Below are 23249 nucleotides of genomic sequence, written 5' to 3' on the forward strand. Positions count from 1 at the left end.
TTTGCGGTAAGCGTTGTGAAAAAAGGTGTATTGTAAAAAGCTGGTTACATGTACTGTATATGTACGATACAGTTCATTGTACAAAAGATATCGCAGATGTTATTCCTGTGAAGCGTCCACCTTCCTTGAGTATACCGAAGAAAGGATTTTGTAGGAGTACGAATCATTGTTAGTCCCTCGAGTCGAGTGTTTAGGTTTATTTTTATAAAAAGGACACGTGCACTTTGATTTTGTCGATGATCTGTTGGAGCTTGTCCGCCTCGAACAGAAGCACCCTTCTGTAAGGAATCATTTCATTGTCCGTTTCGGTCCACGTGCCCGATAAACCACTGTCCGAGTCCTTTTCTACGGAGAACTCGAAGCTGAAAGTAGCCTCTTCCGCGAAAATCTCCTCCTCGGGGTTGCTCCATAGTATCGAAGGCTCCTCCGTGCCGTCTTTCTTTTTGCTTTTCGATTTCTTGCCGACCTTTTGATCCTCCGTTTTGTACAGCTTGCAAATCAGTACGTAATAAGCGAAACTAAATGGCATTCTTTTGCTGGCCGCTCTCTTAATCTCGGACGTTAAGTTTTCTAAAAGCGGCACGGAGATTTGTGCTGGAATGTTCACGAATCTTTCGTTGATTAATAAGCCTAGAGCTTCGGAGTCGTTCTCCAGGACTTGCTTTATCATGGCATTGGTTGCATCCGTCGCGTGTTCGTTGGCTAGCTGCGTCAATAGCTCCCTGAGTTGTTGAACGCAGAGATGATTCTGAAAGAAATTTTCGAATTGTACGTTAAACGATTTGTACAGCTGTAATACAGTTTCCAAGGCACTTACCTGTCCACTGGACAAATTAATTATCGTGGTAACACCAAAAACACCGTTAATATCGTTCTCCTCGTCGTCGGAGTCTTCTACGTCGTCGGATTGCTTGACGACAGAGCCTACATAGTTCTGGGATATTATTAAGTCCGTGAGTCCACCCAAATCGATATGTGCTTTCAGAAATAGTTGCTGTAAAAGCGTCTTAATTCCATGATAGTCCGGGTCTAATGGATTTCTTCCCTCAAAGTCCACTTGTATTTCCATTCCCTGTTTATACAAATGTCAGAATTAAGTCGCAGAAGTTTATCCGCCATATGGCCCCTTAAAAATTACCTTAACGATACTGTCGCTTAAAATGTACTTAACTGAAACGCAACACGCGTGTCAAAACAAGCAATCCAATTTCTTATCGCACTAATGTTGCATCGATAAAGCCTGACCTTCGAAACTATCGAGAAATATCTTTGTTCCGAATACTTTTTCATAAAACAATTTTCGAATGCGTTCCATGCTGCGTCTACAGGATGACATCCACGTTAATTGCAACGATAGCTCGAGCAGTGATTTTCCAAGTCCATACTGTATTACAACTTCCGTGACACTTTAGAGACGATCGTGATCCGTGTATCACGATTTGAATTGTTGCAAATGATTGTGTAAAACAAATGCGTATCAATGACCGCATGTTTGAAAGTAGGGTTAAGCCGAAACAGTGGCGATTTACGAGGACACAAACGGTAGATACGATTTAAACGAACTTACCTGCTCGGCCACTGTTTCATGCTCATTCTCTTCGCTGTTAGACGAATTGAGATCATCGTCGTCGCTACTCCTGTCTTCCGTATTTCTTTGAATATCACGCTTCTTCACCGGAGCAGCCATTGTCACGATGTGACGGGTTCAGCCGGATCCTGACCACGTGACACACGCCGTCATTCTCAGCACCTTTAAAAACAACAAATGGAAAATCAATACACAATGGCTCCGAAGTTTCCTAGGTTACCCTCGAACGGCGGGCAATTTGATATTCACCGTCGCGTGGAAATGGCAACAGATTTCATCTCGATTCCGACGAGCTACGATCTATGAAAATTCCTTGCAGCTGTTTAAAAAATTCGTTCACAAACGGAACTGTGGCTTCCGTTATATTTCGTAATAATATATTATTTGTATACTACAATTTATATGCTTCTGGCAATCGTCGTTCGTGGGATGAGGGCGTTGCGATTATTTATCAATTTTAAATAAGACGATCTACAAAACCATAGATTTTTCAAAATACAATCGGTATTTGGAAGTTGATGAACGGAAGGATCAATCTATTAGGTAAAATAATAATGTTTACACTTATTTTTAAGTGGTCGTTACATCGATGTATCTTAATTTATCAAAGCGCGAAAAGTAGAACATATATTTATCAAGAGTTGATCAAAGTAACAGTGAAGTCACGTGTTTGCAACAGTGTTTTCAGCTGTATTATAATTTTTATTATATATTGTATTCTAATATATTGTATATATTGTATTATAATTTATATAATTATATAATATATTATTATAGTATATTATATATTTATATAATATACTGTATTATAATAATAAACTATATATAATTACTGTATTATAATTTATATTATAATTCATCTTTCGATTATTTTTTAATAAAAAATATCGTATCAAATGTTTCAAATGCGTATTCGATTATCGAGAGAATAATTTCTATTTTTTTTTTATTTTAATGTCGCATCGACTGCAAGGTCATTAGCAATAGAGAGGATAATTCTTGGAAGGCGTACGAACAAATAACGATATTGACTGCAACAATATCGGTCTAAACAACGCAGTTGTTTCCACGCTCAAAACGCATCGAGAAACGTCGCAACCTATAGATGGAAGAACGCGATAAATATTCATATATTCCGTCGCGTAGGTATAAGGGGAAACTGTCGCCGCGGCAATTAGCCGCCACGTTTTCCCGCAGATGGCGCACCGTGCCCAATTTCCCATGCTGCATCAAGGTGTATAAGTCACGGCTCATTACCCGCCCAACCGTTTAGTGCTCAGTGTCCTGCTAATCTATTCAACTTTCCCGTATCGAACGGGCGGATCCGAAACCGACAAAAAACGTGAGTGATCTAGCAAAAGCTTCTTGCCACGGCTGTCCCACGATCAAAATTACGCCGAAAATCCTCGAAATACACGAACGATTAGAAATTTCGCTTTCACCGATGTCGAAAGCGCCCGCCATTTGTCATGCGCCGTCATTGTTCCCGCGCGGGCCGATCTATCCGTAAAATTAGCAATTAGAAAACCGAGTTCAATCGAAGCGAAAAATTCGAACGAACAATCACCGGCCGGAAATAAAGAAAACGCGGACTTTTAACGTGGACGAGGGGGTTGGTCGGGGGGACGATCATCGAGTCGCGGAGAATTTAAATTTCGAGCGGCAGTGCCGTGACGAGGGCCCGGCGCCGTGGTCGTCACTGCGACGCGAAAATTCGATTAAAGTTCACGCGCATGGGCCGAAGGAAATCCTGTTTTCTCAAATTTCCCGGAGTCTGTCAGGTGGCACCACGGCGTTCACCGGTCCGCATACGGAGCAGTGCGATCGGTTTTTGTTAGGTTAAAAAATAGCGAACCACGGGAAGCCCAGACTCTGTCCCCGCGTAGAGATAGGATTCTTGTCAGACGAGAAAAGAAAGCCGACACATGGTGGCCCCCTTTGTCGTGTTCTACCCCCGTGAGAATTTCGTGAGTGCTTTGAGCTGTGGCGGGCGGTGAGATGGCTGTCTCTTTCTCTCTCTTTTTTTCTCTCTTTCTCTCTCTCTCTCTCTCTCTTTCTCTCTCTTACTGTGTCTCTCTCTCTTTCTCTCTGTTTCCTTTTCTCTTTACCTGGTGTTTTTTTTCTAGATGTTCCGTTGATTAGATGTTCTCGATTAATGTACACATTGGCGACGAAATACATGCCTCGCGATCATACCATACCGTGTCCTCGATGCAGAAAATGCACCGAGGTGCAACTTGGATCAGCTCGACTCCCCGGAACCGGAAATTCTTTCGGAAACGGCCTGGCCTCTCTCGCTGTTCGCCTTTCGAGTACAGTGGTCTCGAACTTGGCCGCTATCGAAGCACCGAGTCCCCAGAATTGAACCGGTCCAGCTCTGATCTCCTTGTAAACTCATCGGCGCCAGTTACCCGAGCCAGCAATTTTTTCGATCGACCCACGAGGAACCTCGGACTGCGGATCTTTGTGCATTCACAGCCTCTTCGGCCTCCCGAAGCTCGGCGCCGTAAAGTGGACTAGCTTCTTTGGAACACGAGGCAACCCCTTGATAGAAGGACAAATTCTTCTCGTTTGCGATCACGTATCGGCCCGGAAAAAGTAGCATCTTCGATCTCTTAAGACTCGGTAAAAATTTGCACTTTCATGGAAAGGAACTCTCGATCCTTCGCGAAGGGTTGCGCGAGAATGCTTGCATAAAGATCTGTAGCTCTGCTCGGGCATTTTTCCAGAACCGGAAGTCGAGCTGGTGCTGTCGTACACCCGGATACGTGCAACTGGAATGCGTTCATTTTGGCTGTTCGGTGTTAGCGCTGTTCCATAGCATAAGCTGTCTCACCTGCCTTGGACTGTTTCTCCTTTGCGTTTCGTTTTTCTGCTCGTTGCAACCCCTGGAAGTTCCTCGATCCGACAGGCTGTTCTCGATATCACCGATTAGCGGTGATTACACGATCGACGCGAATATTTCCAGTCGCGTTTCGTTAGAAAGGGAAGTGATACGTTCGAGCGCGATCGCCGGGTTAATTGCGCCGTTGTTCGGCTTCTGTGGCGACGATAACGCGCATCGGATCGGTTCGGATCGGATTGTATCGCGTTCGATAATCGGCGAGACGAGGGCTGGTAGTTTTCGAGCGATCTCGAGCGTTTCAGGACGATTCTGCGGCCTCGGATCCTCGGCTCGAAGGGGGTTGGTTTATTGATTTCTCCTCGCTGTTTTCTTAGATGCTCCTGTCACGCTCCGCTCGAAATTAGGCCAAGATCGAGCCTGTCCCGCGGACCAAGCGGGACAAAGAGAGAGAGAGAGAGAGAGAGAGAGAGAGAGAGAGAGAGAGAGAGAGAGAGAGAGAGAGTATCCTGGCGCAGGGTATTCACGGGAATCGGGGAGAACTCGCGTGAACATCGTCCGCCGAGGCCGTAAGAGTTAATCGTTTATTGATTCCGCGCGATTTCGAATGTGCTGCTCTAACCCGTTCTACACCACTGCACTATTTGACGCCGTATCTCGAATCTGTGTTGAATCGAGTGCCCTCTCTCTTTCTGTTACTCTCTCACCCTCTCTCTTTTTCCCATTTTCTCTCGCTCTTCCTCTCTCCCCCCTCTCTCTCTCCTCTCTCTCTCTCTCTCTCTCTCTCTCTCTCTCTCTCTCTCTCTCTGGCCATTTTGGTGTGCGTATCACGATGCAACGAGCGGTCGGATGTTTATGTACAGCGCCGTTCATAATTAGTCTAACCACTCGCTATTGTCCGACGAAGATTGCGCGAGCCTCCAATCGAATTACATACTTTTGCTTTTCACATCTTTGCACACACGAGGCTGCGTTTGTTTGGACTTTAGATGTGCCTGAATATTCTATTAAAGCATCCTTGTGATCTCGGTAATCGTTGAGAACCTTTTTTATTGGATAATTCGGACGTTAATACTGGAAACGTGGTTGTTATTCGTTGTTATAAGTCGTTATAATTCGTTGTTGCCGTATTAACAAGTGCCTCCATCGAATACGTTTAACCCTTTGTGGTATGATTCGTTTCACGCTGAACGAAAGACGAAATTACTAATTTTCAGTTACTCCGTAACTGACGCTCAGATTGTGCACAAAAATGGACAATTTGGGAAGAGGAGATACGATCGTTCGAGCCTCGCAGCTCGTTTTTATAGTTGTTGATAGTTCGTAGCTATAAAAATGAACCGCAAGACTCGCATAATCGTATCTCCTTTTCTCAAATTGTCCATTCTTGTAGTCAAACAGAGCGTCAATTAGAGAGACATTACTGTGCCTACGTTTACTCCAACAAATCGTTAACGCAACAGTAGAATTTATTATCGGACTGCGGATTTTACTTATTCGTTATAAGAAATAGCAGATCAAACGTCTGTCGCGTTATTTTCATTTTAGCAAATTTATTGAGAGAAGAAACGACCGAATTTAACGAACTCCGATAAGTTTGCAGGGGCGTAAGTTCGCATCCAACCGAACAGCCCAATTCAATTTCATGCCCACAAACTAATTAGATAACGTTTCTGAAACACTGTTCGAAGCCGAGGGCTCGTAATCGCGAAGTCGGATCGTTCTCGCGTACCATAACCGGTCGCGTACCATAAATTAAAGGGTTTATTGGGTCGTTGGACGGTGACGATTCGAGGAGCTAATAGCGATGCAACAGGAACGAGGCGTCGTCGGTGCATGGTAGCTGCGAATGGAAAGACCGTGGGACGGTCACGCGCGTTGGGCGGTCTTTTTTCTCCGTGGGGGTAGGAATTACGGGTTGAGACGAATGAAATTAAGCCCATATGGTTATATCGGCGGGGTGTGCTCGGCCCGATGCGCGGCGCCGCGCAACTGGTTGATTTATCGGTGCTTTCGCGGACGCGAAAACTAGCAAGAAGGCCGAATTGGATTACGCTGTGTGCACAAATTGCTTTATTCAAATGCAATTTAGGGGTCGCGCGCGTCTTTCCTAGACTGCAAAGGAGAGTTTAAAGAGAGGAGAGGCCATTGTGTTAGGCAACGTTCCCTGCGTACACACGCTCGCGATCCATCGATTTCCTTTAGTCGGCGGGGCACCGTTCGCTGTCGAATTGAAAGAACCCGGCGATACATAACACGCGAGGGACTGTTCACCCTTTTTCAGTCACGGTGGCTACGCATTAACCGCTCTGTCGTCCGTTAACATAAATATCCCGACGCGAACTTTTTCGATCCAGGATCTCCTCGATCGAAGAAGGATCGGTTTCCTCGAAAAATAATTCTGGCGAATCGTAGAAACTTTAGGAGAGCGTTTTTAACACTTTGACGGCTGGAGTCTGATCGTACAAGTTTTAAGAAACGTATCATAATTGTATTAATAACAAAATTTATACTTTTCTTTTATTATTAATATAATATATTAGAATTGCACCATTAAAAAGGTGTATCGCAATCACGCCATAAAAACTTTCAACTGCCCCGTCATCCATATGCGAGCGACAGAATGATTTAAAGTTTAATTTCCATTATAATCCATTATAATTTCTTAATTTTATTAACATTCGTAAGAGGCAAGGATTTTGAAAAAGTAATCGATGTCACACGTTGACGTCGCTTTGCTTTGCAATTTTAATCGAATCGAATAGAATACGCCTGGTATTCGCGCATCTTTCAAGAAATCTTGTTCGAATTCGAGATCGCGGTAGATCGGGGGTGGTTATCGACTTCCCTCGCGACGACAGGTGCGTCAAAGCGTTTACTATGACCTTTACGCGCGAACGTAGGTGGACTGTCGACGGTCTCGGTGCACTAGCAGCCTCGATGCTCGTTCCTCGGGCAAGGATGCTTCGGGCTGATTACGTTGCAATACGTCACCGGACGTCACGATCGAACGCGTGGGCGTAGCTCCGGAACAGAAACGTTGCCGCGATCGAAACGGGTCGCCAACAACGCGCGCGATGCCACGAATCTTCGCTGACATTCGCGCTTTTATCAACTTCTAAGACGGGCCTGCGTGGGCGCGCTTTGGTATTCAACCAGGCACCGGTCGAGAAGAGGCATTAACCGTAGTTATCCGCGGGGGTCGAACCCAACGCGGATTCACCCCTCGGGTTTCCAAACGTTAGGAAACACTTTAGCAAATCACTGGTCGCTCAGTCTCCCCACGACGGGAATCGTCTTCCCCGATTTTAGCCACGATCCTTCGATATCCTTCGGGAGCCGACCTTTATCCGCGATTTATTTAAAGTGGCATCGTAATATCGGACCGTGAGTCCGTATTTCCCGTTGTCCAGGACCTCGACGATACCGGACTGCTGAGATCGGAAAACGGGCAGAGCAGGATAATTCGATGATTCAAGGACAAAGGGAGTTTCGATAAGCTCCCTTGTTTTCTTGTTTCGAAGCTTGCGCCTTCTGCAACTTGGAGCGTTCGTGGACAAAGCTGTAATCGACTATACTTTTCTTCGAAGCAAAATTCCGTTCGGCAATCGTTAAGCAATTTTTAAGCGAGGATATTTCGAGAGTACTAAACAATTGTTGCAACTTCAAGCATTTAAAAACGAGGCTTCGATTGGCTTTCTTTTTAGAAATCAAAATTCAATAACTTCGAAGATACCGGACTGCTGAAATCGGAAAACGGGCAGGGCAAGATAATTCGATGATTCAGGGACAAGGGAGTTTCGATAAGCTCCCTTGTTTTCTTGTTTTGAAGCTTGCGCCTTCTGCAACTTGCAGCGTTCGTGGACAAAGCTGCAATTGACTCTCTTCGAAGCAAAATTCCGAAATTTTGACCTTACCGAACCGTTCGGCAATCGTTCGGCAATTTTTAGGCGCGGATATTTCGAGAATACTAAACAATTGTTGCAACTTCAAGCATTTATAAACGAGGCTTCGATTGGCTTTCCCTTTGAAAATCAAAATTCACCAACTTCGACGATATCAAATTACAACGTAATTCAGCAATTTAGGGGCAAAGCTATCTCGTGGATATATAACATCCCTTATTTTCTAGTTTTCATCGTCTGCAACTTGGAGCATTTAGAAGCAAAACTTCAATTGCACACTAAAATAGAAATGTAGTTATCATCTTGAATTTAACCGCTTGCGTTAATTTCGTACAGTATCTACTGCATGCAGAATATTATTCGTCTATTTTAAATGAAAATAAGATCTGATTTGTATTTTATCGATACTTCGTTATGGTTAATAAGCAGGGATACTATAAATAAAAACTTCGATTTATTTAATTCGCGGAGAAAAAATCTTGTCGTTGCAAATATAGTTATAAATATTATATAACAGAGTAATAAAGCATGTAATAGAAACTAACAGAAAAAGATTCTTTTGTAAGAATCGATTAATGGCGAAGAAGTTGTAATCAGCGCAGCTGCGAAAGAAATCGTGGGACGAAAGGGGTTGATATCACGAAAGTAAAACTCAATTTCGGATCTTCGTCCGTGGATTTCTGTAGCAATTAACCCTCGCGTCATTCAGAAAGATTCTCGAGAGTCTCGCTCTCGGCGTCCGATAAGAGCCCGGGAGCTCTGGAAAAGCCACGGGCTAGTTAGGTATATAATGCAACTTTTCACTAGATTTCACTTTTGCCAACGAACTCTTACTTAGCCGCGGAGCACGATATTATTCGTCGTTTGTATCGCCCATCGCCGTGGAAACTTCGCCCATTTCCCGGCGCCACAAATCATTTGAAGCGCTCGCCGGCCCGCGCCGGCCCGAGCCTCGGTTTAATGGCAGCAGCCCTTAAAGTGCGACGCGAGCTACCGCCGCCGTGAATTCTCTGCCGCGGATAAAGAGATGTATAGCCGGAGGCGTCGTCGCGGACCGACCCTCCCCGGATAAACGGCAAATCCATTTCGATCGGTGAATCAGTGAACGCGTCATTTTTAACCCTAGGGTACGGGCTGGAAACTACTTTTGTCTGGAACGAAAAGTATTGCGCGCGCTAGATAGGTTACCGAGTCGAATTTATCGTTCCGCGCGGAGCTGTATTCCGCGGACAAAATTCCATTATTGGAGATGGAAAGGGATCGGCAGGTTCGGCAAGCTTTGTTACGGAAGAATAATTGCTAATGATCTCCGAGGGGTGTTCGCACCCTTTGCATAGGACAATTTAACACCGAACTCCTTTGCGACGCGAGCAAGGAAAACGATGATCTTACCATCGATCGTTTCTAATTATTATTATTCTGCAATTATCGCGATAATATAAATTGTTTATTATTCTTTTCCTTAATACATATCGTTCCGGAGATTAGAAGCACGCAAATTAATTCTGTATGCGTTACGAATACGTTTTGTGCCATAAAACAACTCCCAAAATTCTCACAGAATCGAAGTAATTCGATCGAATGAACTAAAGTTGGAAAGTTAAAATTTATCATATCGAATGATATTTTAACTCCTTTACAACATAAACTACTAACATTCGATTCGTTCGAATATGTTGCAATAATAACGAATTTAGAGAACTAGTTAAAATCAGCGTCGCTCGTGTGACGCGGCACTCGACGTGTTAAATTTTCCGATGCACAATCTAGTTCAGTAAAAAAAAAGATTCTTAGTGCTTTCCAAAGCCCGTATTCGCAAGGGACTAAACAGTGATTTTCGACGAAGTTGTTCCGATCCAGAAAAATCGAACCAACCGTGCAAATATTGGGTTGGCAACTAAGTAACTGCCGATTTCAGTTATAGATGTATCTCACTCCCATTTTTATGATATCCGTAAATGTTATATTATAAAATTATTATTATTATTATTATTATGTTATTTTTTATTATCCGTGAATGTTAGCAACTGGACAAGGAAAAGCGAGCAGAATTGGTCAATCGTAAAGGTGTCATTTTCCAGCAGGACAATGCTAGGCCGCACGCGTCTTTGTCCACTCGGCAAAAATTCATGGATATTGGTTGAGAATCGATGTTACACCCACCATATAGCCCTGATCTCGCACCATCGGATTACCACTTATTTCGATCCCTGGACAACTCCGTTCGTGGTAAAACTTTTAATGACGATGATGCTGTAAAATCTCGCTTAACTCAGTTTTTGGCCGAAAAGGATCAGACTTTCTACGAGCGTGGAGTTTTGAAGTTGTCACAGAGATGGCAAAAGGTCATCGAACAAAATGGAAAATACATCACAGATTAAACTTCGTTCCAAGTAAAAAAAAATTTTTTTATTTCATTGAACAAATCAGCGATTACTTAGTTGCCAACCCAATAGTTTAAACGCTGATCGTGGGCCTCCAACATGCCGGTAGAAATTTCCAAAAGTTTAGGGCGTCCCTCGCGAGAACGATACGCGGACGCGACGAGCGGCTGGAGAAAAATGGCGGGGACGTAAGAAGGCTCGGCCCAGTGACCTAGAATCAGAGTCGCGGGACGGCGTTCGTCACTTTTTCGCCACCCGGTGCACAGGCCAGGATTAATTGTACCGCGGGCTTTCTCTCTCCTTTATCTCGTTTCTAAAGCTTCCGCTGCGGGATCGGGAATATTACGTTACCGTTGGTCGTCGTGACGTCGCAAGATCTTTATCTTGATCCTTTCCGGGGGCGGTTTCTCTCGGTGTGCGCGCGGGTCGGGTAAACGTCGTTTCCGGTCGGGAGATAGAGCGGTTTTCCCGGCTCGATCGGCTCGGTTCCACGTCGGGGAAGGGAGGTGGAGGATGATGTTCCCGTCTTCGACAGGGGTGGCATTACTATTCGCGGGAGGTCGCCCGTGGCTCGAGTAAGAAGCGTAAACACCGGTGGTTCCGTGCGCCGCGGCTTCCGGTTAGCGGGCCAAGAGACAGGCGAAGAAGGTATAGCGCGGGGTGTGGCGGAGGAACGCGGAGGGTTGTGCGTCGCGGAACCGGGACGGATATTTACGAGGAAAATTACGACGAGTGGAACAGGATCGTTTCTCGGTCGTTATCGAGCCGGCGGCTACGAAAATCGTTAATCAAACTGCGCTTGAAATGGAACGACCGTGGGTCTAATAACTCGGCTCCGGCGAGCAAGACAGAATAGGCTTGCGCGGTGAATGGGAGAGGAGAGGCGTCGTATTACGTCGATGTCCCGAAAGAGAAATCTTCCTTATAATGTCGGACTGTTATGCGAGAGGAAGCCTCGGCCCGTATAATGCCATTGTATCGCCCGGATAATAGGGCTATTAAATTCCCAGCGCGAATATCGCCGAACGATAAAAATATCCGCGGTCGCTTATTAAGTCTCCTCCTCCCCCCCCCTCCGCGTTTCTCGAAATCGGGAATCCGCCACGGAACTCGAAAGACGGCTCGAGATGGAAACGGGAAGGCTCCCGAGAAGGTTCTATCCAGGATCGCGCCAAACCGGAGCGCTCTTTTTACGCGCAGCTTCGCAAGAGTCTCTGTCTTTAACCCTTTCGGTACGAGCGCCGGATATATCCGGCATCCATCTGGTCACCTGTGTGGCCGAGCGCCGGATATATCCGGCATCCATCCGATGACCAATATGGACGAGTGTCGAATACATCTGGCATCCATGTAAGCCATATTTCTGTAGGCCCTTTTCAGAATGTTTACAGGAAACATTTAAGGAAAGATTTAGAAACGGATTAAGCACAGTCATTGCTTAACGCTTAAGAAAATCTTCGTACAAAAGTGGACAGACTTTTGTGTGCGCATTTTCGGCGCGGCACCCCGTACAGTGGGAGTGTCACGGCGGACAACGCGCTCCTACCGAAAGGGTTAATACCGACCGAAGCGATACTCGCTGCGCCGTCGAACATCTTTCAGAGGTTGTCTACTATCGGTGAGCCGGCTGTCCAATATTTGTGGAGACAGTGTATGCTCGGTGCTAAAAGGCTGGGATCAACGTTCCGTGCAAGGGGCTCGAATTTGTTTCGACCGGACCGTGGACGCTTGAAGATCTAGGTTGAGTCGTCGCGTTTCGGGAATTCGGTTTAGAAGCCCGCTTAGGCTGCGAACAAGACCCGGGATTACTCGTTTCGCATAGACTCGAGGAAAGAAGGCAAACGTAAATGTAGAAATTGCCCAATATTTAAACAATATAGAATCTGTATCGATTAGGAAAGGACTATACGCGATGAAGACGGGAAATATCGCGTACCGTACCTACAACTAGGATTACAACTACTTCACTTAATTTTACAACTTGCAACGCCCCTCACTCGACGACTCTCGAACACTCTCTGTCCACTCCAAACACGCTCCTTCGACACAATGCCTGCCTTTCCTAAAAACGTGACAATCGCATCCGCCGGCTCTCTGTCGCCAAGGGTTTTTTTTTTCATCTGACCCGGCCTTCGCCAACGTTTCTCTTTTAATACAAAGTCTTGAAACTACGGTCTCCTAAGCCTAACACTCCTTCTCGCCCTAAACGTACCCACTAAATTACGATACTACATAAATGTCTCGAGGTTCGGTGTCGCGTCGGATTTAGTACGAAAAGACTGTTCAACGCTAAACCAACCGATCTGTAACGACGACGATTAGCGTGCATTGACTCGTAAGAGTGAAAAGATAGAATTCGCTTGGATTTTGTAAAGTTTCAATTATGAGACTTGTTTCAATGATATAATTCATTCAATCGTTTTCCACGAAGAAGTCTCCGAAGTTTGTAGTATCGTAAAATAAAAAATCGGTCATTTCGACCGTAGTAGGTTTAGTGTTAACTCTTTCGCCTGCTACGTTTCACGGTAGAATTCGATCCATTTGAATCCATCGCGGTAAAGTTTTCGCAGTCGGTCAAAGCCTAGCGTTACCCACACCCGGAAGGCACCAGCTTCCCAGTCCGCGTTAAACGGTCGAAAAACTCCGGCGAAGATTCCGCGGCCGTGACCGCCGTAGCGAATCAGAGAAACAATAACACGCGGCTTGGCGCGTCGAAGAAAGGAACGGCTCGTACGAGAGTAAGTCGAGAAATTTGGATCCATTTATCGGAGGGTTCGGAATATAATTCGGGCGCGTCGAGATGATTTTGAGGCATCCGCCGAGGATCGAACGGTGCCCGGGACAATTCCTGTCGTAGAATTCGAAGAAGCGGGGCAAACTCGGCGACGTCTCGGGAACGGAAGATTCGGTACACGATGGCTTGCTCGCGCCAGGTTTGATCCCATCGCTGTGGGTAGGACCATCGGCGATACAGAGGAACTAACTCGATAGCGTTTTGGGTCATCCAGGGCCGTACAGGAAAGGAAAGAGCCCCCGAAGGTTGCGTCCTACTTCGAACGTCGCGATGCCTCGCCTCGGGTGGGAGCGCAACAGAAAAGCGAGTAGGATAAGGACTGGATGGATCTACGGGTGGGAGAGGGAAAAAAAACTCCACCGCGAGAGAAAACCGAATCAATAAACCTACGATCTCGCCTCCGGCCTCCTGCCTTCTCCTGCCTTGCACCTACTTATGTAACTAGGCGAGCAGTTTGCGACCCTTCGAACTCCGCGCGGCTCTTGCATTAATGGTCGAGACGCTGCGAATTAACTCGCCGCGCGGGGATAATTAATTAACCGATACACCCGCCGACCGGCCTGGACGTTTCATATCGAACATCGTTCCCGCTCTTCTCCGTTCTCTCTCTCTTTCTCTCTCGCGGCGGCTGTAATTATTTTTCCCAGCTTCGTTGTTCCCGGCGATCCCGGTGCTTCTATTTGTATAGCAATTCGGTTAACGAGAACTGCATTTTCCATACTCGATGCATACACCCGCGGATGCTAATTACGGACCAAGGAATATATTCGTTCCGTTTCGCGCGCGCGTCCAAAGAAATCTTTAGGCAGCTCGGCTAGATTTTGAACGCGGCGTCGCTATCGGAGCCGGAAGTCGAAGCTCGCCCTTTCTTCCGGCGAACCGGCGGAGAGAAATCTTTTCAACGGGAGGGTGGAAATTCGCTATTCGAGATAGATTAAAAAGATTCCGAATCTTCGGGCAGCATCGGCTCTTTAACGAGGGGTGGCTCGCGCTTATTAGGGGTGGAGAGTTTCGGCAATGAATTTAATGATCGTGTTAGGGTGAAAGCGGGATGGGTCCCACGGCGTTCTTGGGCCGTTAGGGAGGGGGCGGGTGGCCGTCGCCCCGAAGGTGTTTCGTCAACGACCAATTTCATATTGCTCCCTCGCGGACGGTGGACAAGGGGCGCGCGTAGCCCCGAGCGGCAATCTGATTATGTAGCGCTTATGATCTCGCGTGTTTGACTATGAACGATCGACTCAGTCTCTTTATTGGTACACCGGTCCTACAGCCTTCCAAGCTTCGGACACGTTCCTCTAGCCTTCCGTTCGAGAGAGAGAGAGAGAGAGAGAGAGAGAGGGGGGGGCGGGGGAGAGATACGTACATTATTACAGAACGAACGAGGAAGCTGGGAAAATTTCGACCAGAGTTGAAACTAAAATTCGATCGCGGCCCCGGCCCGGCGTTACTTCATTTTCTGCCCGGACAATTACTGTAATTCGCGCGCAGCCAGACACCACGCGGGCAATTGTTACTCCTCTTTGTTCCCCGGAGACATTGTTCTCTCATTACGGCAGGATGTCACGGGGTTTCGATTTCCGCGGTACATTTAAATCCTTCTACTTCTCGTTCGACAGCTTGTTAGCTTTAGCTCTCGCCCGCGGCCCGAGTAATTACCGGGCGGCGTTCCTCGAATTATTTTCGAAGATAAATCCCGCCGACGAATAATCCCGGCGCGGCGTCGCTTCGAACAATATTTGCGGTCGGATTGATTGCCCTCGAAGGAACGATCCGTTTCGGTGGCACGGTTCGACGTTCTGGATACCGGGCAATTTTCCGGAATTTTTCGGGCGACAGCCGCCGAACGTAATAATTGCAAGCTCGACGTGCTCGTTCGACGATGTTCGAGGAATGTAATCAAATTGTTTCGAGCAACCGTTGCGATCTTTTCCGAAATTATAGCCTTGTTAGTTTGTTCTTTTCTGCGCTGCGAAATTCGATTTTGGGTAGAGGTGTGCGGAAACCCGATGAACGGGACGGGTCGGGTCGGGTCGAGTCGGGTCGAGTCGGGTCGAGTCTCGAAAATTTCTAGATTCTCGAAAATATTCGGCATTCTCGAAGACATTTGCGAGTCCTGAAAAGTGTTTGGAGATCTTAAAAATGTTTGGGCGTCTCAACGAAATCGGGATTCCAGAGAAATAAATAGATAAAATAAATAATATAATAATAAATATAATAATATAATAATAATAGTAATAATATAATAATAAATATAATAAATAAATAATAAATATATAATATAATAAATAAATAAATAAATTATCTGTGTTCGACGAGTATACTCGTCGCCACAGCTAACTGGTTAATATCAGATTGTGCATCTGCGTTCGATCCGGCTACAACTGCAAAATCCAAGGAATAAATACGTTCGTTCGCGACCATACCGTTCGGTTGTGTAAACAAATGCCTTACCGCGATACGATTGTAGTCATATGTTTATGGATTATGGTAACAATGGTTGACCTTTATCGTGAGAATTCCGAACAGCTTTCACACCTTGCAGCGTTACCGATCTTTCAGCTGTAAATCTTCGATAACTCGTTTCTAGGATGTCAACACTAAACCTACCTACCAAACGCTAAAAGCGACTGACGCGTGTTGCTTTATAAGAATTACAAGACTGAATTTATTTAGACGTGTTACCATGTTTATAATAATGTCTGCTTGAATGAAGAAATTTATTCCATCATTTCCTACGAAAATAGCTCTAGAATACCGAAAATGTTTAAATAAAAAATGTGGAACCGGCCATTTTGACCGCCATGGTAGGTTTAGCGTTAAATTAAACGAAAAAACAGGGTAAAGTGTTTTCGCTAAAATTTCGTGTGATCGGCCACTCGAAAGAATCACGCCGGACACCTTAATGGCGAGAGGAACGCGCTCATTTACGATGAGCCAGGAGAGAAGGAAAAGGGAACGGAGTGCAAGGCCGCGGCACAATGCTGTCTGCCTTGAATTTTGATTGGGACGTTCATTGTCTCTCTGGCTTCTTAATTATCTTTTTAATACCGGGGCCCGTCCCTTCGGCTCGTACTCGCGTGTCCCTTTACCCGCGTCCACCTGTGTACGAATTAACGGCGGCTCCTTCTAATGGCCCGCAATTAAGAATAATGAGCGGGATCGATGCGAATCGTCGCGATCCTCGTTACGGATCGCGCTAGCTTGATTTTCTTAATGTATCGGCTCTCGATCGGTCGTCCGACAAGTCTACGCTGTTCTTAACACTATGTCGTCCGCAGATCTCAGATATGATTCCTTTGTTTGACGCCGGCATAATATTGGGTTGGCAACTAAGTAATTGCCGATTTGTTCAATGAAATAAAAAATTTTTTTACTTGGAACGAAGTTTAATCTGTAATGTATTTTCCATTTTGTTCGATGACCTTTTGCCATCTCTCGGACAACTTGAAAATTCCACGCTCGTAGAAAGTCTGATCCTTTTCGGCCAAAAACTGAGTTAAGTGAGATTTTACAGCGTCATCGTCGTTAAAAGTTTTACCACGAAGGGAGTTGTCCAGGGGTCGAAATAAGTGGTAATCCGATGGCGCGAGATCAGAGCTATATGGTGGGTGTAACGTGAATTCCCAACCAATATCCATGAATTTTTGCCGAGTGGACAAAGACGTGTGCGGCCTAGCATTGTCCTGCTGGAAAATGACACCTTCACGCGTCTCAAAGCCTGCCGTAGTCAAGGGTAGTTAATAAATAAAATACACAATCTTGCGAAGTGGATGTAAATGTAAGTTTCAGCTTCGTTTTACAATTTTTTTTAAAAAGTTTTATCGCAAGGGTGGTGTCCCGGCTTAATCGTAAGTTCGCAAGGTAAACGGGAGGTGGATCGTTGAAAAATTGTCGGAAAATATTTTCTCACGGTGAGTTCGATCAAAGAGTAGTCGTCCGAAGGCAAACAGGAGTCGAACGAACGTGTTAGTTCCGCTCTTATTTTCTCAGAGAGGAATTAAATGAACAATGCTGCCTTTGGCGAGGAGCAGGATCCGCGGGAGCTCCCGATCGACTGAAATATTTGGTTAGCTATATTGTCTGCAGTCTGTTACACAAATACAGTGGCCACGTGCCGCCCGTGAGCGACTTCAAAAGACTGGCGCCGGCCGAAGGGAAGATATTAAACTTCCGCCATAATGCTCGCCCCCGGTGCGCGAGCGACTAACCGGCAGAAATTTCGAAGGGAAGAATGCGAGAATTGCGATCGCGTTTCCTTTATGCAATTTTTCGCGAGCCCCCTGAAAACTATGACGCTGCAGAGAGACAGAGGGAAGACCGTTGGCAGTTTCGCGAGACCGTCCCCTCCGTTGTTGTTCCATTGTAACCGTGAAACCCGTGATTTTTGACGTCGAAGGACGTTGTATCGGTTAACCGAAACACGGGGATTACACCCGGATGATTGATTTCACTAGACGTCTATGGACGTTTCAGTCCGTGTATCCTGTTGCTGCTCGATAATGAGATTTATCTAATTAAATCACGGACTGATTGAAAGCAGATGGAACGCTCTTGATTTTAACGAACCCGTCAACGTCACCGTCCACCGATCGACGTCCGCTTCCGGACCGAACGTCATTGTTTCACTTTTCCCGATCGAGGAATATCACCGGCCAATACGGCCGGACAGCCGTTGCCTCGCGTTTTTGCGAAATGCGAAACTGATATCCGGCGTCGAGATCTTTATGCGACACGGCTGGCACCAGCTTTCGCAATTTTATTTCGAATCGAAGAGTTTTCTCCGACGGAAGACATTTTTGCGCGTTGCGAATGCAGGGATATTCTTATCCAGAGATCGAAGGGTGTTATTAAGGCAGGTCATTCAATTACATTTTGCAAATGTCCAAAAGAAACTGATAATCCAGCCTCGGGATCTTTATGCGATACGCTTAAATCAGTTTAATAATTGTCTTATAGACATATTGTCCCTCTCTTGTCTTATAGATACATTGTCTCCCTACAGGGTGTGCCAAAAATGTCTCGCAATCCGAAAGTGGCAGGTTCCTCGGATCGTTTGAAGCAACTTCTTTCTTTACAAAAATGTTCTCCGAGGCACCATTGACGAGTTATTAAGGAAAAACAGTGACCAATAAGAATCGAGTACGGCTGACGCGAGGCGGTCCAGCCGACCAGCGCGCGAAGCCCAGTTCCGCTCATTGGCTCGGTCGCCTCGCGTCAGCCGAGCTCGCCTCTCATTGGTCACTGTTTTTCGTTAATAACTCGTTAACGTTGCCTCGGAGAACATTTTTGTAAAGAAAGAAGTTGCTTCAAACGACCCGAGGAACCTGCCACTTTCGGATTGCGTGACATTTTTGAGACACCCTGTATAATTGTCTTTTCAAATCAAAGTTTTTTTCTTTTTAATGGAAGACGTTCTCGCGTATTATCGCAAACGTAAGAGATTTCTGTGCAGACATCGAGGGACTAAGCGAAAAATTTCCCTGTCAGAACTTGCGGTGTACGCAAGTTCTTTCGATCGAAAGGCTGCAGCACGAGAACTCCGTTCGAACTCCGCCGAATCGTCGAATAAAATCAGACCTAGCGAGCCCGATAGCAATAGCCAGGAGACAAAGGTATCGCAGCCGAAGATAGAGAGAAAGGGGGTCGCCGAAGCGTCTAGGTGGCTCTAGGATGCGTTCCGCCTATCGCTGTTGGTAAACGGCACGTTTATGGAAAATAAAATTCTATCTTGACGATTCGCGCGCGTCCGCTCCGTCGACGGAATCCGTGGAAACGTCCCGGTTTCGCGTACGATACGTCCTTGGGGGGTAAGTCGAGCGATACTCCGATAAAACCGAGCCGATTCACGGAAGGACGGCAAAAAAATAATGGGGCCACGTGGAAAGGTGTCGCGGGGAATGGAGGGGGAAGGGGACGGAGAGGGGTGGTGGATCGTAGGGCGGGGTTGAATGGCAGTCGGGGTAGCAGGTGTAGGAGGGACACAATTAAAAAAGCTCGAGCCGCGCTTTTGTCCGCAGCCAGCCGGCATACGAGCTCCCGCGTTTCCCGCGCGCACACGTCGCTCCCTTGAAAAGCTCTCTCTCCCTCTCTCTCTCGCTCTCTCTCTTTCTCTCTTTCTCTCATCTTTCTCGGCGCACACATACCGACAGCAGCGCACCGACACGCGCGAGGCCCCCTCGCGCCCTGCCGCGAGCCCTTTGTCTTATTTACTTCTGGCTGGCAGTCCATCCTCTTTTTTCCGCGAGTTCTCGGAGTCGCGGCGCGACGCGACGCGACGTCGACGCCGGCGACCGCGGCTCGCTTCTCTATCTCGGAGCTTCGCCGCTTTTTTGCCGCGCGATTTCCGAACCGCCCGCGCGAGAGGACGCTTCGAAAATGATATTCCTGCGCGCGGGAGGAAATGAGGCGCGACCTTTGTGCCCCCGCGCAACGGAACGTCGCATCGGTTTAGAGTTCGCCCGACGTTTCGCCGGGAAAGAGGACTCCGGAGCGGAATCGCCCAAACGGCAGCAATCCTTCCCGGTGTTCGCGCGTCCTCTGGAAAAAACGGGAAACTGCAGGGTGTCCCAAAAATGTCTCGCAATCCGAAAGTGGCGGGTTCCTCGGGTCGTTCGAAGCAACTTTTTCCTTTACAAAAAACAGTGACCAATGAGAGGCGAGTTCGGCTGGCGCGAGGCGACCGAGCCAACGAGCGGAACTGGGCTTCGCGCGCTGGTTGGCTGGGCCGCCTCGCGTCAGCCGTACTCGATTCTTATTGGTCACTGTTTTTCGTTGATAACTCGTTAACGGTGCCTCGGAGAACATTTTTGTAAAGGAAGAAGCTGCTTCAAACGATCCGAGGAATCCGCTGTTTCCGGATTACCATACATTTTTGGGACACCCTGTATGCCTCGATCTCGCGGCCCGTCGAGATAGGAATGCAGCCGCGAGGAGAATTCGCTTCCTTTCGCCGCGAGATGCTCCGGACCGAGATTCGGCTGTTCGAGATTTCGCGCTTCGGGGTTCGGAAACGGAGACGGTTTCGCTCGACGCAGCCGTTGGACAAAAGAATTTTGAGGACACGGTCGCGAAACGGGGGTAGCATTTCTCGCAGGATTCGATCCGAACGAATATGGACAGCCGATATAAAAGTAGATTGCCCGAGGAACGCGGAGTGCTCGCGGATCGGTACGAGAGATTTGTCACCGGAATGCTAAAACCTCCGATAGAACGGTCGTGTCGGAGCGAGTCTCGTTTCTCGCATTATTTCCGATTCGACTCACCGAAAGTTGCGCCGCGCGATTTGCTTCTTAGCGGGACCGAGTTGAATTGCAGATCTTAGTCAGCTCCGCGCACGTAACGCATTGCCGCGGTGGAAATATGGCGGTATTTCAATGAGAAATGCAATTCCTGGCTCGCTGGAATATATACATATATACATATATATATGTACATATATAGTATATACATATATATACATGTATATATATATAGGATGGCTTGCACATCGTCCTGCCACCAAAATACTCTGATCGATCCCGAGGAAATGAAAACTTTGGCCGCCGCTCGTCGGGGGCTACAATTGCTCGAAAAATATTTAAAGCTCCGGCGAAAGGGGTTATCCAATCTAACGGGAGCTCCGTCCGACCGCTGCTGAGACAACTTTCAATTTTTTTTTTCTCGCGCTGCACTTTGACGGAGACCTCGGAGACCGAGTTTCGCGGAGTCTAACGCTGCGAGAGACGTCCCTGCGGAGCCTTTGCACTTTGACTGCTTCTTGGACTCGAACGCCGGCAAAGGGATCCCGACGACTGCATTCGGCACGGAACGGTATCGAGTATCAGCAAGTTGGAGCTGCGGATAGTTTTTGTCGGACGAGATCTAATGGACGACACCGTGCTAATGAACCCCTGAAGAAAGACACCGGGCGCGCGTTCCGTCAAAGACACCCTGCCGTGAATTCGTTTCGAGTCCAAACGGAAACCGCGTATCAAGGCAGGATTTTAGTCTAACAGGCGTTTTTTGGTATTTTTTTTTTACGAAGGAACTATGCGACTACTTGTATCGCGAAAAGAGGCACAGGATTTCCTCTTTGTCCGTCGATCTATACGGATTGCTATAATTTGCCGAACGCTATAGTTCGGAAAAATCGAGTAAAAATCGGAAAAATCGAGAAAAAAGGAAAATCGAGTAATTGAACGAACGATTTATTGGGTTGTCCGGCAAGTTCGTGCCGATTTTTTAGGAAAATTAAAACGCAGCTCATTTAAATATTGGAGCCAAGCTTCGCAGTACGATCGTGGATGGTTGATTTTGATTTATTTAGCATTCCTGCTAATCGACGTAATGTTGAGCGTGGGTTATTCTCGATTTCTGTTCTAATCGTATCTTCGTCTGTGGTGGACGGCCTACCTGGGCGTTCTTGATCTTCAAGGTCGAAATTTCCAGCTTTAAACCGAGCAAACCACTTCCGCGCAGTTCTTTCGGCTACAGCATCCTCGCCATAAACAACGCATATCTTGTTTGCCGCTTGTGTGGCATTTTTGCCCTTTCGGAAAAAGAAAAGCATTAAATGCCTATGATGCACTTTGTTTGCCACCATATTCTAAGGCGTACAAAACTGATAAAAATTAACGAATCGTAGCCAAGCTTTTTTCCAAATATGGCTGAAGTTATCTCTTTTAGAATATGTACACATGTCATTTGTTTTCAATAATTGTGATATATTCGGTCAGGTCTCTCACGCTACCTACCGAAAATCGGCACGAACTTTTCGGACAACCCAATAAATGCTCCGGGTCAAGACAGACGTAGCCACCGTTTTGCGAGGGTTAAGACTCTCTCTCTCTCTCTTTCTCTCTCTGCCATGTCGTTGCCAACCAAATTGCCGCGAAAAATGTTGCATAGCTGACACGGGATCGAGAAAATAGAGCCGACGATCACGTCAGGGCCAACGCGATTAACCCGGCAAGTAACGCGGTGAATTTACGTTTGTCGATTTACATTCGTTTCGTAAATTGTGCGTCAAGCCATAAGGAGCAGGGGCGAATTTCGAGGCGAAGTTCTCTCATCGAACTTCGTTTACATAATTTGATTACCAGCGGTAAGACAGTACCACGATCGCGGCAACTTTCTCGCTCAGCCAATCGACCGGCTCGTTCCCCCGCCACCGAGTCGCAGGAAATTCTCGCACGACCGACTGTACATCGATAAAACCGGCAGTTCCTCTATTCCCCGCGAGCCGGTTATTCGGAGGTTTCGTAAATTCGTTTCCGCCAGGAGGAAATCGCATCATCATCTCCACGCTGTCCGTATCGGTTTCGCGCGTGGCAAAAAGTAATAACGTATCCGACCACCCCCCCGTTCCGTCCTCTGTCCTCTCTATCCATGCGCGATCCGCGTCGATCTCTCTCGTTTCCTCCGCGAGGAGAAAGTGGTGGGGTGGATTCGTTCGTGCGACGTAAGAAGGGACAAGGCTGAATTTTAAATTGCCAAGGGATTCTTCTGCGAGATCGTCGGGACTGTTTTGAGACGTCGAGAGACTCGACGAAGGCTTCGGATTTTCGAGGAGCTCCATAGCCCAGCGAAGCCGCCTGGAAGGCTCTAGGTTCTAGTAGAGACATTTTCTGGAACTTTCGAAAGGGACTCCGAGATCTCCCGATGGATTTTTCGAGACTCGCTAAATGTTTATAATTTTCTCGAGGACTCTATGAGCTGGCAGAATCTTCCGAAAGTCTCCAAGTTCTACGGACATTTT

The 23249-nt window shown here is 46.8% G+C and overlaps 2 protein-coding genes across 3 annotated transcripts in view; one reads left to right on the forward strand and one right to left on the reverse strand.

The window, feature by feature from the left end:
* Positions 1–7: 7 nt before the first annotated feature.
* LOC117218576 (protein BCCIP homolog) lies at positions 8–1731 on the reverse strand. The gene is made up of 3 exons (XM_033467080.2): positions 1568–1731; positions 818–1072; positions 8–748 (listed from the first exon to the last, which is right to left on the reverse strand). Exons 1-3 carry the CDS (start codon positions 1685–1687, stop codon positions 203–205), a joined length of 921 nt encoding a protein of 306 aa, XP_033322971.1. The 5' UTR covers positions 1688–1731; the 3' UTR covers positions 8–202.
* A 1141-nt stretch (positions 1732–2872) lies between these two features.
* LOC117218597 (protein Skeletor, isoforms B/C) overlaps positions 2873–23249 on the forward strand; it is a 109467-nt gene continuing 89090 nt past the window's right edge. Inside the window, exon 1 of one of the 2 annotated variants that reach the window (XM_033467115.2) lies at positions 2873–2930. The gene's annotated coding sequence lies outside the window, so the exon portion shown is untranslated. Of the gene's footprint in view, positions 2931–3384; positions 3427–23249 lie in introns of those variants that run through there. The other variant, XM_033467112.2, reaches the window with a different exon arrangement.

This window comes from Megalopta genalis, chromosome 7 (genome assembly GCF_051020955.1).
Source record: "Megalopta genalis isolate 19385.01 chromosome 7, iyMegGena1_principal, whole genome shotgun sequence".
NCBI lineage: Eukaryota > Metazoa > Arthropoda > Insecta > Hymenoptera > Halictidae > Megalopta > Megalopta genalis.

Coding starts and splice junctions, on each gene's coding strand:
- LOC117218576 (XM_033467080.2), bottom strand. CDS start 1,687: ATGGCTGCTCCGGTGAAGAAGCGTGATATTCAAAGAAATACGGAAGAC. Junction 1,073..1,567: donor ATGAAACAGTGGCCGAGCAG/GTAAGTTCGTTT, acceptor TTGTATAAACAG/GGAATGGAAATACAAGTGGA. Junction 749..817: donor TTAATTTGTCCAGTGGACAG/GTAAGTGCCTTG, acceptor AATTTCTTTCAG/AATCATCTCTGCGTTCAACA.